The sequence below is a fragment of the Pleurodeles waltl genome, chromosome 8, assembly GCF_031143425.1.
Source record: "Pleurodeles waltl isolate 20211129_DDA chromosome 8, aPleWal1.hap1.20221129, whole genome shotgun sequence".
Taxonomy (NCBI): domain Eukaryota; kingdom Metazoa; phylum Chordata; class Amphibia; order Caudata; family Salamandridae; genus Pleurodeles; species Pleurodeles waltl.
Window position 1 is genome coordinate 520,148,597 of NC_090447.1, and position 13,874 is coordinate 520,162,470.

At 43.6% G+C, this 13,874-nt stretch overlaps 1 protein-coding gene across 5 annotated transcripts in view; it reads left to right on the forward strand.

The window, feature by feature from the left end:
- Positions 1–13,874, forward strand: part of SCML2 (Scm polycomb group protein like 2) — a 685,095-nt gene that overhangs the window by 248,548 nt on the left and 422,673 nt on the right. For all 5 annotated transcript variants that reach the window (XM_069204521.1, XM_069204522.1, XM_069204519.1 and 2 more), the window contains one exon: positions 3,394–3,464. In XM_069204521.1, coding sequence (XP_069060622.1) covers positions 3,394–3,464 — 71 coding nt within the window. The remainder of the gene's footprint in view (positions 1–3,393; positions 3,465–13,874) is intronic.

Consider the following 13,874-nt stretch of genomic DNA (forward strand, 5'->3'; position numbering starts at 1 on the left):
TAGACAAGTGTAGTGTGTGCAGAATCGCTGGGAGAGTAAGAATACAGTAAAGGTTAAGTAAATTACCCCACCCCAGAGCCCAGAAAAGCAGGAGTAAAGTACTGCAAGTTTCCTTAGGACACACTACACCTCGTGATATGGATTATTGCAGTAACCAACCAAGTCTGCAAACAACAACTGTTGGATTCCTGAACCTGAAGACCTGCAAAAGAAGGGGTCCAAGTCCAGAAGTCAAAAGAAGTTCCAGGAAGGACAGGAGCCCCTGCCAACTCTGAAGAGGGTGCAAAAGAAGAGTCCCCAGTTGGACGAAGACTGCAGGAATGCACCCCAGGAAGATGCCAGTGGGTTCCTGCGTGATGCAAAAGATGTTCCACGACATGAAGATGGATGCAGATGTGATTTCGTGTTGGAAGTCTCCAACAAGCCTTGGTTACTACAAATGTGCGTTTTGCGTCATAATTGCACTGGCTGGACCCAGGAGGCACCTGGGGGCCTCAACTCTGTGTGAGGAGGAAGAGGGGGCTCTCAGCACTTTAGAGAGCCCTCAGGATGCCAGACAGCTCCCACGGGAGTCCCAGGACACAGGGACAAAGGAGGTGCAAAACACAGTTGGTGCAGCACTACAAAGAAGGGGCCCACGCGAGTTGAGCGACGCAGGATAGAGTGCTGGGGACCTGGGCCAGGCTGTGCACAAAGAAATCTTGCAAATAGTGCACAGAGGCCTCAGGAGGTGAAGAAGAGGCAATGCACAATGGTACAGTCGCTCTCAGGGAAGGCAAGGTCTTACCGCCTCCAAATTGCGTCAGCAGGACCTCAGGACAGTCTGTCGATGGAGTCCACCTTCTGTGTTTCTAGGAGCACGCTCGTCACTGTGAGAGGAGTCCAGGAGTACCAGTTGTCGACTTGGAAGGTGCCTGCGTGAGCAGGGGAGTGACTCTGTCACCCCACTGGAGATTTCTTCGGTCCTTCTGGTGCAGGGTGAAGATAGGGAGTTCCCATAGCGTGCACACTGTGGAAACTGTTGCAGTTGCTGGCTGGATCTGAAGTTGCAGAAGAGAAGTATCCCTTGTGGATACTTTGTTGCTGTTACAGTGGTTCCTGGAGCAGGCTGTGGTTGATCTGAGGTCAGAGGATGAAGTAGTAGTTGCAGAGAATTCCTGCTGGAAACTTGTAAATAGAATCTGAAGAGAACCCACAGGAGAGACCCTAAATAGCCCTGAGAGGGGTATTGGCTACCTTATCAGGTAAGGACCTATCAGGAGGGGTCTCTGACGTCACCTGCTGGCACTGGCCACTCAGAGCCCTCCAGAGTGCCCCCACACCTTGCAAAGCAAGATGGCTGACGCCTGGGACACACTGGAGGAACTCTGGGTACCACCCCGAGGGTGGTGATGGACAGGGGAGTGGTCACTCCCCTTTCCTTTGTCCAGTTTCGCACCAGAGCAGGGGACAAGGTGTCCCTGAACCAGTGTAGACTGGCTTATGCAAAAAGGGCACCATCTGTGCCCGTCAAAGCATTTCCAGAGGCTGGGGGAGGCTACCCCCCGCCTGTAACACCTATTTCCAAAGAGAGAGGGTGTAACACCCTGCTCTCAGAGGAAATGCTTTGTTCAGCCTTCCTGGGACTGAGCTGCTCAGACCCCAGGAGGGCAGAACTCTGTCTGTGAGGTGGCAGCAGTTGTAGCTGCAGTGCAAGCCTTAGAGAGCTGGTTTGGCAGTACTGGGGGTCCATAGTGGAGCCCCCTGGATGCATGGAATTGGCTTCCCAATACCAGATTTGGAATGGGGGGGACAATTCCATGATCTTAGACATGTTACATGGCCATATTCGGAGTTACCATTGTGAAGCTACATATAGGTATTCACCTATATGTAGTGCACACATGTAATGGCGTCCCTGCACTCACAAAGTCCCGGGAAATGGCCCTGAACTATGTGGGGGTACCTTTGCTAGTGCAAGGGTGCCCTAACACTTAATAACTTTGCACCTAACCTTCAGTAAGTGAAGGTTAGACATATAGGTGACTTAGAAGTTACTTAAGTGCAGTGAAAATGGCTGTGAAATAATGTGTGCACTATTTCACACAGGTTGCAGTGGCAATCCTGTGAAAGGGTTTGTCTGAGCTCCTTATGGGTGGCAAAAGAAATGCTGCAGCCCATAAGGATCTCCTGAAACCCCAATCCCCTGGGTACCTAGGTACCATATACTAGGGACTTATAAGGGGGGTCCAGTTTGCCAATTGAAATGGTTAAATGAAGTCACTAGCCTACAGTGACAAATTTAAAAGCAGAGAGAGCATAAGCACTGAGGCTCTGATTAGCAGAGCCTCAGTGACAGTCATGCACTATACAGACACACATTAGGCCATAAACTATGTGCAGTGGGGTCCTGACCAGCAGGATCCCAATGAGACAGGCAAAAACATACTGACATACAGGTAAAATTGGGGGTAACATGCCAAGAAAGATGGTACTTTCCTACACTGGTGAGTTGAGAATGTCGTCAAGCATGAAGGGTTTTAAGCTCTGCAGAGCCTGTCATCTGCCGATGTCAGTGACTGATCCTCACCTTGTCTGCTTGTGGTGTTTGTAACATGACGACGATGACCCAAAGTCATGCTGCTAGTGCCAGACCATGCATCCAAAGTCTTTGAGAGAGCAGTTCATAAAGCTGATGGTGGCCCAGCACGTGACTCTGTGCAGGGGAGGTCCCGGTGGAGAAGAAAGTTCCTGGGACCGGTTGCGTAGTCCAAAGTCGTCCTTCCACTCCAAGTCCTCGGGGCGATCGGGTGAGTCGAGATCCAAGAAGAAGAGCAAGAAGCCGAAGCGGTCTTCGACTTCTCGTCAGTCAGCCGATGTGATGACTCAATGTCTTCATTCTAAGCCTTGTTTTTTGGAACCTACGCCTGGGCCAACTACGCACCTCCCCCCTACTTTACAGGAGCTGTTGCGACCTCTGCCCAATTAAAATAATTTTATTAGGCGCATTGCGTAATTTTTGGCAGTCTGACCCTGTTGGCACACTTTCTGGCCTGGTGCGATTAGAGGGGGGCACACTGGGTTCTGCGCAGCCCCACTGCTTTTATAGTGAAAAGTTTGAGAATGAGACATGAGGGACATCTGAAAGAATTAGGCTGGTGGTGAAGGAAAGCAGTGTGCCAAAAAATCAGTTCTAGCAAAAAGAAAAGGACTGATTCAGTTACTTTCGAAAGGTGTCCTGTTGTGTTTTTGTCAGTTTGTTTTATGTGAAAGAGTTGTACTACTTCATAAAGCTCAGTTGAAAGAATGCAGTGATAAGAGTTGTTATCAAGAGACATGGAGTGACTGCACACAGCCGTCTCGAATACCAAACCATCTTACTGAAAATAATTTGTGAAATTATTTTTTTTCCAGATGAATTTAACTGGGATGACTATTTGGCTGAAACTGGCTCAGTTGCTGCTCCTCTTTCTTGTTTCAGACAGGTACTCGCTTTTAATATAAACATTTTGGTCTTCGTAGTGTAAATATGTCCTTTTGAAACAAAACGCTTTATTGCACAGTTTAGAATTTTATTGTCTACATCAGCATAGAATGGTTCATTTTTCAAATACTTACCACTCTGAAAACTCTGAACAGACTTTGAAAGTAATAATGTAGGGTCAGAATGTATAGGGAAAACTTGTCAATCGCTGATTTACTTTAAACAGGATTCACCAATTTGCTCCTCTGCGATAGTCAGGGGAACAGATTTGTGGACCTCCAGGAGAAGTGTCATGCTAAGTACAGCTCCTGCTTCATACACTCAGCTGAGTCAGTGAAGCAGGTGGCCCTTCCTGCAGCGCCATAAAAGCCTTTGTGTTCCAAAATTTTATTCTGTTATTTTTTTTATAATAGTATTTTATTTTTATACTTTCACATCCTCTCCCTGCTTTCTGCATGAACTCACCCATTGATTTTCGCACTTCTCCATGTAAAGCAATGTAGTAATCCTTTGTGGTGCCATCAACAATTTGTAAATGCATGAAAAAGCTCCCTTGTCCCATTGAGCTTTGATAGGGATACTTCCAAAGGTGTTTTCGACTTCATCACCTCATTGCACATTCCTGCCTGAGGTAGCCAGTGACTTAATTGATAGCATTGGAAGTGGTCTTCCTCAGATATCCTGAGTTTTCCTGCATTCCTCAAAAGATTTGAGTCTGGTGCTTTGATAAGTATCTGATACCGTGTGGGGACCGCCTTTCCTCCACCTTTTAAACACTGTCCACCCATGCACTTTGGGAATGCCAGGTTTTAATGTGTTGGTGTAAATAAGGATGGCAGTGATTTAATTCAACATAATCTGGCCACAAATTCCCATGTATGTAGAAGTATGCTGGCCATCTTTCATTGATAGAGGTTTTGTGGTGCCTGCTCTTCCATAGAAGCCAAAGCAGCTTCCACAGTGCCCTCCCTGTGAAGGAGTGACCCATGTGTGACCAATGCTTGTCTGATTTATAAAAAATATATATATATATATATTATATATGCATTTGTATTAATGCAATGACTGTTCCCTAATAATGCTAAGGTGCCTCCGACCCCCTTGCTCGCTATGGACCATAAACAACTTGGCCACTCTATATGGGGATTCCCTGCCAGATGAAGCTGAGCGCCTTTCTCTCCATGAAATATCTGCTTCTTGAAGCGTATCGGCAGAGCCTAAGCTATATACAAGAGTTTGGGGACAATATTAGTCTTGATGGCAGCAAATTGGCAGAACTGTTACACAAAGACGCTTTCACTTACTTGGGTAACTCTTCATGTTTTGCAGTAGGTCAAGTATATTAGTATGATGGGGTTCTCCAGCCCTGGGAGTTAGGCTTAATCTCAAACATTGTCTTATTTCCACCTCTCTGAAGGGACGTGGTTCTTAATAGGTTCTCTACCTCAGAAGCTGTCGTAAATAGGCATGAATTCTGATCCGTCTGTATTAATTTGGTAATCTTTCATCTTAGATTATTGTACTGTGTGCATCACATATGGTAGCTATCTTGGTAGGTCTTCTACTAATAACCTAAAATATGCTAGGTAAAGACATTTTGTGCTTCTTCAGACCACCACCGTCCCCCACCCCAATATGATCCTTTTAATTAGCAGTCCAGCCTCATCTTGATTGCTAGCAGTTCTGTTGAAATTACAAAGAGGAGCGGTGGCATTGAACAGGCCTGCTTTGTTTTTCTGCCCCTCTGACCTGCCATTAACATAATGAATAAACTTTCCCACTAAGCAAAACTTAATCTGGGTTGCCTTCAGAAACTGACTCTAATGCCTTTTCTGCTTCTAACATGACTAGGGCAGCTTTAATTCTTTTCTCCAGAGTTTTTGCAACTAGATAAATCAGCGTTTACCACCCTTCCACAAAACAGATTGTTCTTCATGTATGAGGGTGGACAAGAGTACGGCCAAGTTGTCCAGTATATTCTCTCTGTCCACATAAAGTACTTCTGAGGGCATACATGAAGAATAGTTTGATCGTTTTTCCCTGTTTGGACAACACATCTTCATTATCTCCATCACAGTCATTGTTACTTTGGCTTGGGGGCCCATTTCCTGAATAATTTCCAGAAGATTTAAGTCAGAAGGAAGATTTGGCTACAGCGGAACTGGTGGGCCCCCTTCTAGATCTGTGTAGACCCCTCACCTTCCAAGTGATGAAAGTTTTCTGGAAGTTTGCTTCCCTCTGTAAAGCCAACTAGTCTGTTCAATGTTTTTTAAATATGTGAATTTAGTAATTGTCTGGTGGCAAATACAAAATATATGTCAGCATCTCCTTCTCTAACCCTCCTTTCACCATTACATATCTCCCTTTTCTATCCACCAGTGTCTCTCAGGACACGAATGGGAAAGATCTTTGTGACAAGATAAATTCACCACTGGTTTTATTAGATGTGGGAAATTGTGTTTTGTTCTTTCTCTGTCAGCTTAACTTCATCCCCTCTCCCCATGTGTTTTTCTTGTGAGGCCACTTCTGATATACCCTTCTTTAGTACTGTGAATACTTTTTTCCCCCTCTTGGTAGGCATTTCGTCTCCTTAACTTTTCATGTTAGGACTCCAAATGTCGTACAAACATATGTATACTCTGCCCCCACCCTGGCATTCTTATAACGTCCCTTCTCTTGAGACCCTTGCTTCTTAGCCATGAAAACACAGTTCAAGAAACTCTGCTTGGCTATTCTTGTTGTAGTTAATCCCGCTGATGGACCACAACCATTTACGGGGGCTGTTTTCAGGATCCTCTCATTATAATTGGAAAGCCTTCACCTGTGAGTGCATATCTGACACCTTGCTTTTCACTGGGGCCTACTTTTAAAGACATTTTGGTAATTGCAACTATCCTCTTCCCCACTTGATCCACATCCTGTCTTAAGGTAGTAAGCTGGTTGTTGAGCAATTCAACCAGTTTCTGTTTCAGGTTCTCTTTCTAGTCTTCATACAGATCCCTCAAACTGATCCTGAGGTCTTCCTTTGTTAATTGTGCCTCATCCTTCTTGCTGGTGGCCGTCTTAAACTCGGCCTCTCCAATACTCACATTTCCTCGTGGCCAAGGTGACTGCAATACTGGCTTTCAGTATACCTTGATATTATCAATGCTTTGACTTCATTTGTCTTTTTTTCCCAGTGTGGTCAGTGGGGTGCTGCCATTGATTTGTAAGTAGGTTATGTGTCCCTTACCTCCTCAGCCTTTATATTCATCTACAAGAGATTGAGCTTTCTGGCCTTGGCCTCCCCAAACGCCAGTTCATCCATAGTCCCTCAGTCTTTACTTCTATGCAATGAGAGACGTAAGGCTGTGGTTGTGAATTTAGCTGTCTCTTCTGCTAGTTCAAGTTCAAAGTTTATTATGTTACGGAACTCCGATGGAGATCCACATAAGAATAAAAACTTAATATACACAATGAGAGGAAATATTAGAAATAACAAATGAATTAAACTTAGACAGATTGAAATAAATTAATTCAAAGTTAAAAAACACTTAAACTAATTGAAAACTTTAGCACAAAACATTTCATTAGGCGGAATAAATAAGGCTTGAGATAAATTAGAAGCAGATCTAAGTGAAAGAGATAGACAGATGGGGCGCAACCACTTCTGACGATAAGGCAATAAGGTCGAACAAATTAAGACAACATGCGTCAAATCCTGAACACCATTATAGCATAGATTACAAATGGTGGAGGAGCCAAACCATTTTGCTGGTAATGTGTTCAGGGGAAGCTGCCCCTGTCGCAGCAGGAGCCAGAATCATCTCACCCCATGAGGCAAGTTCCAGATAAGGTAGGGCTGTGTGACCCCTGGCCTTAATGAGTCAGCTATTATATGGAAACTCTGTCTATGTGTACAGGCCTGACTATCCTTGCTGAAACTCACTGCCCAAGTTGCTTTCCTGAGAGCGAATTTAAGCTGTGCTGGTGAAAGGGTAAAGATTGCAGATGGATCTAGTTGTAAGAGATCCATAGCATATAAGAAGTTCCTACTGATGGTATATTTTACTTTGTGACCAGCTACTATTTCTTTTCTTAGCAGTGACCGCAAGGAATCCTCCCAGCTCGTCAACACATTAAACATCCAATGGATTATTGCAGCATAAAAGCGCTACACAGGCCCAACTCAAGTGTGCAGAAAATGCAGAGTTTACAGTTAAAATATTTTTTAAAACACGTCCCTCGAGTTTGTCGAGAAAGATCCACTTAGAAACTGCTATATGCTCAATTCCATACAGTAACGATGGGGGTATCTTTACCCGATATACCTCTAAGAGATGCTTAAAATGCCTTCTGCCCGTTGCTCTATAGAGGGTATTCAAACCATTGGCTTGAGATTGGGCCTTTCTTTGATTATGCTCAATATGCTCTCTTTCTTTGAGATTCCCACAGACAATTTTGCCCAGAAATGTGTAAGAGGTTACTCTTTCAAGCTGTTGAGCTCCCATGGTCCAATTAAAATTGCTGTACTTTAATTTTTTGTTCCCGTGAAAACACAGGATTTTACTTTTAGAGCAATTTATCTTTAAAAAGTCCGCTTCAGTATATTGCTCGAGGGCTTTTAGCCTATTATTAAGCCCCGTTGGGGTACGATGTAAAATGATTGTCATCTGCATAAAGTAGACAATATAACGATCTGCCTCCTAATTTGGGGGCAAAACCGTCACATGAAGTTAAATTTGCTGGTAAGTCTGAGAGATACAGAGAAAATAAGAGTGGAGCCAACATATAACGTTGTTTTAGGCCATTTTTAGTTAGTATAACATGGGATAAACCTAGTTCACCCCCTAGCAAAACTCTGCACCAGGTGGAAGAGTAAAGAGCAACCACGAGCTCAAAGAGGGGGCTGGGCATGCCTAATCTTAAAAGCTTCTTCCATAACAGAGCGCGGTCAACCTTATCAAATGCTGTGGAGAAATCTATGAAGGCTGCATAGATCTGCTCCCCTTTCAGAGAGACATATTTTTCATTAATTACTTGCAAAATGGAAATGTTGTCAATTGTGCCATGATTTCTCCTAAAACTTGACTGCTCTAAGGGAATAATTTTGCACCTTTCTGCCCAATCATTAATATGTGACAGCAGGAATTTAGCAAAAAGAATTCTGGCCACATCCAAGAGTGCAATCTGGCGGTAATTCATAGGCCAGTTTTGATCCCCTTTTTTATACAAAGGGACAATAACGCTATCCTTCCAAAAATGAGGGACATCCCTGACTTCATAACAATGCTGGAACACCGGGAATAAAATATTGCACCAGGAGTATATGTCATGTTTTATTAATAATATTGGGATTTCATCAGGCCCCATTTCTGCGGAACTACGCATTCCTTTTATTGTAGCGTCAATTCCTTTTAGGGTTGGATATGAGTATTGGGAATCGGATCTGGTTTGAGGGATATCCACAGCAGTACCATTAGAGGCATAAAGAGCGGATAGAAATGTTGACCAGCTTGACTCCCAAATAGCTATTGGGAGGGGCTTAGTTCTAGACCACATCCTTCGGCAATCAGGGACCAAAACTGCCTAATATGGCTGGAAGAGGCTGCTTCTCTTATTGCAACCCAGGATCTATCTGTGGCGTCCTTTTTTTGGCGCGCTCTTAATCTCCTTCTCCTTCTTTTTAGAATATCTAACTGGGATTGCCTCATGGATGTATGATTCCTATACTGTTTATGGATTTGCACGTTTATTTCTCTGTTTACTAATAATAGAGGGGAGGGTTTTGCTATAAATTTACTCGGAGGCTTTTGCCTAGAAATTGAAGCAACCAGTTGCATAAAACTAATGAAACTCTCCATTTTGTTCCCCACCCGGCTACCAAGGTCAATCAGGGTACGTTCCAGAATACCTTTAAGCCCCTTAAAACTATTCGCGGACCAATATGTTCTACCATTTTTAAAGCCTAACTGGGGATGCTGCCCTGCTTGACTCCATGTACATTGTGCCTTCAGATCAAGAGGTACTACTAAAAGATTATGATCACTAAGGGAAGTTTGTACTACTAATAAATCCTTTAATATAGAGAAAGACTGATAGCTTGTTACCACGTAGTCCAGGATTGTGGCACCCCCTGGCGTTTTATGGGTCGGATGGGCTAGAGAGTCAGATGGAAGTCTACCATTAGGAATAACACAATCATTCTCTCTCAAATATTCTAAAAAGAGGCTCCCACGCTTGTCAGACTTTATTTTATGGGGAAAAATACAAGGCAGTAATCTAAATGCTTCTTCCTTTTCCTCATCCCAGAAGGATGCAAGCGCCGGGTTAGAAATCTTACGATTTAGATCTCCTACCATAATGATTTGGGTTTCTGTATCCCTGTCATTAGGTTCCTTAATGTAAAGAAATACCTTAAGTAGGAGATTATTAAAAGGGACACCAGGTGGAACATAAGAATTAATCAAAGTAAGGGAGACTACCTTGTTTCCAACTCCAATGCAGTGTAATGTTACTGCTAAAAACAAATTACTGGGATCCCTAAAGCATTCATGCTGCCAATGTAGTCTATGCGACCCCCTCCCCTCTTTGTGTAACCCCTCGTTGAGGGAGAGGCCTTACAGCAAAAGGAATAGTAATTTTTTAAGCTGAAGCTCGCCAATAAACCAGGTTTCTTGGAGACAAATTAAATCGGGATTGAGAGAGTTCAGAAAGTCTATTTTTCCCCTTTAGACTTTATACCTGCCACATTCCAAGATACGAGGGTAAGCTCATTGCTACATTAGTGGTGCTATTGGTCTAGAGGTAGTAGTGGAACTACTCAGAACTGTTGGTAACCAGTTCCAAGAGTGGGGGTTGATACTTAAATCAGTAGGTGGACAAACAGGAGAATCCCCAAATAATACTTCTCAGCCATAGGCCCCCAGGTAAATGTTTAGGTCCTGGTAGGTGTAAGAGTTTGTCCTGCTTCACCAAAGGGATGCCTGAGGGGAGAGGTTTCCACACACCATCGGAAAATTGGAGATCTCGCTTGGTTAGCCTTCTCGCTCAAAACGGGGACTACATCAATACCTTTACCTTGCAAAGACTCCAAATTGCTTAATATTTTGTGACGATAGACCAGAATCTGCTACCTTCAAGAAACCAAATGTATGTCCTTGCTTTCAATCATTCTTAAAGGTTTGATACTGGAAAAACATTTTAACAATTGAGGTCTGTTTAAGAACAGATCATTGTCAAATAAGAGCGTGAAATCTAATGTTAAGGTGTCCACGGGGTAGCGACCCTGTCCTTTAGTAACAGGTTGCAACCAGGTCTGGGCAGGAGAAGGACCTGTGGAGGCTTCGAAGGTTTGAGCAAGGGGGTTCAAGGATAACCTAATTGATTGAGAGGTAGTTGGCTCAAAGGTTTAAATTTGGTTGGTCGTTACTGAAATGTCATTAGGTGGGTGGAGGTCTCATATTGACGAAGAGGCAGGCGGTGCGAGGCAAGAATGTAAAGATGGAGCCTCCTGGATTAAGGAATCTTGCGGGCCAGATTGTACCTTTTGAAAATGTAACTTTCTCTGACCTTTTTTGGGATGTCTCTGGGTTGATTTTGTAGACCTTTTTTTTTTTTCTTTTTATGTATTGGAGGCAGCTCAGGGGTATCCGAGGTACTAGTTAAGATGTTAGCCTTTGAACGAGCTTTAAAGATTGGAAATATAGCCATCTCTGAATTTTGGCAGACCGATTCCGAGTCTGTCTCTATTGTAAAGTCTCTTAGTACAAATCTGATGGAGTTCACTGGGCTTTCAATTGGCATCAGATACGTGGGGGGTTGTCCCACATGTGGTGCTCCAGCCTGGGAACAAAAGTCAATACCGGCTGGTGTTTCACTGTCTGTAATAGTGTAATTCCGAGCTAGGAGTTCATTGCAAACCTGCAAACGGAAACCAGGAATTATTCCATTGCCAGTTGTAAATTCTTTTAAAATGGTCGTTACAGAGTCGAGAATACAATCGGACCCGCCAACCAATTTTTCTAAAAGGTTCAAAATGGAGGATAGGAGACGCTCTAGGCTTGAGAGCGATGAGGAGACCAAAGTATTTTGATCGAGATTATTGCTTAAGGGATTGATGTTCAGGCTCAAATCAGGTGTCACTGAAAGGTGAGAACAAAGAGAGGAGTGGTTGGAATTACTAAAAAGTCGTAATCCCTTGGGTAGAGATGGAGGCGATGGCGGGGGATGAGCTGCTTCCTGATGTGATCCATATCTTTGGATATGTTCTAAGTCTAGATCAGGGAGGGTGAAAACCCTGGGAAGATTCTCATGGTTGGTACATGAAAAAAGAGCATCAGTGCCGGAATCATGAGATGAGGGTTCCTTTGCCGGGAATAAGCTGATCACGTCATGATTTGGTGAGGGAATTATATCTGAAGCGGGTGAAGAGGCTTTGCAACGAGTCACAGGCTCACAAATAGAGGAAGATGAAAGAGACAAAGCTGAGCTCTTTTTTAGATCAGCGAAAACATGAGCTGGGGCTGATTCCTTGCGACATGGACAGGTGGAAAGGGGTTCCTCTGGTTAAGAAAAACTCTTGATCTAAAGAGTCTGGCTTTGAAGGAATAAGGGGAGCCTTCTCTTTATCCCATAGGGAAATAAATTGATTTCTGCATTTTAGATCTGAGGAAATTAAGATTTTATTTCGCAATGAATTAGATTTTGTTTTTAAACATGATCTCCCCAAAACCAGACAGCCGGATCTCAACTTTTTAGCCGTCATTTTGACCTCCGCACGTTAGATCCCAGTCCTTATAATAACGGGCCACCAACACCTCTCTCGTGGCCCCTCTCGTGGACCTAGAGGGTCTGAAAGTCTTCAATTTGCTGCGCTATATCGTCAGGATATAGCCCACGGCCTTTGTGCAGGCCTATACGATTTCTTTAAACGTAATAAGGAGAGGCGGTGGTAGTAATTACAGCAGAATCACTGTGCTCGTGATCACCAGCTGCGATATGATATGGCGTAATTCCAAGCCGCCAAAGACGCCGCTCCAACCCACCAATCAGCTGTGGTGCAGCCAAGAAGTCTGAATGTCCGTAGGCGGGCCCCCTGCACTCCTCCCACAGCCTTGGCAGACTGCTCTGCCCCTTCCAAAAGGGCCAGAAATGGTCTTCTTGCCCTCAGCTGAACTACAATGGGGCGAGGCGGCAGGGCAAGAGGACAGCCCCCATCGGGGGAGTGGTAACTTGCTGTACTCACTGACTCTGTGGCCCTCTGATCAGTATAGGGAAAGGTGCGGAAGACATTGTGACGCAAAGGGTTAATTAGCTTGAACAGTGTAGATGAGCGTGATGCCTGCTGAAGCCAGAGCAACGTGGAAAAAATTCACAATGTTCGCTTTCAAGCTTGTTTTTTTCTTTTGACATTCCGTAGATAAACTTATTCGCAGCTGCATGTGTGAGAAACAGGTTGTGAAGGAGATTCAGTCTCAACCTTGAGAACGAGACCACAGTAAAAGATGGAATGAAAACAATGGCCAGGGAATGGCAAGGCAGCCAAGAGACATGTGCTGATAACATAGCTAGAAAATTCTGGAAGGGGGTAGAATCCAAGCTTCAGGTTACTTAAACACTGAAAGGTGGGTGAGGGAATTGAAGCTCTCATATGGAGTTGTGAAAACTGTCATCTTCAGACCCAGAGCTGCCTCCCTGTTGTACTGTTCAGAGACCGTGACGCTAGAGGGGGAGAGAGGTCCAAGCGGGCGGTAGAGGGCTTCCCAGCATTTCGTGGACTAAGTTAAGTTCTACCCAGGGATGAAAGGCCTTTGTTTCTCTGCTCCATTATTATGGTAGATTATTATGCTTGCACTGTGTTATAATCTGAGGTATTCAGCTCGTTTATATTTTGCTTTCTAAACATCGTAATGTGAGCCTGGTACAGTAATTGAAACATACATTTTGGTATACAGTTAAGCAAAGCTAATCTGAAGAATTCAGCTCGTTTATATTTTGCTTACTGAACATCGTAGTGTGAACCTGCTGCAGTAATTGAAACATGCATTTTGGTGTGCAGTAAATCAAAGCTTATCTGAAGTATTCAACTTGTTTATATTTTACTTCCTGAACATTGTAGTGTAGCACATTTTGGTATACAGTTATTCCAAGCTTATATCTGTCAATGAACTCTTTGATCATATGTATACATAGATGCTTTTTGTAGTGTACTTATATATAAATAGATGCTTTTCATTGCTATTCTTATTCTGTCAATGAACTCTTTGCTCATACGTATATATAGATGCTCTTTGTAGTGTACCTATATATAAATAGATGCTTTTCATTGCTGTTCTTATTCCACTATTGTTAATGTGCTAAATGCCTACATTTACCTGAAATTCTAGTGAAGCTAAATTGTATTCATAATTGGCGTGTGGTCCTTCATTGA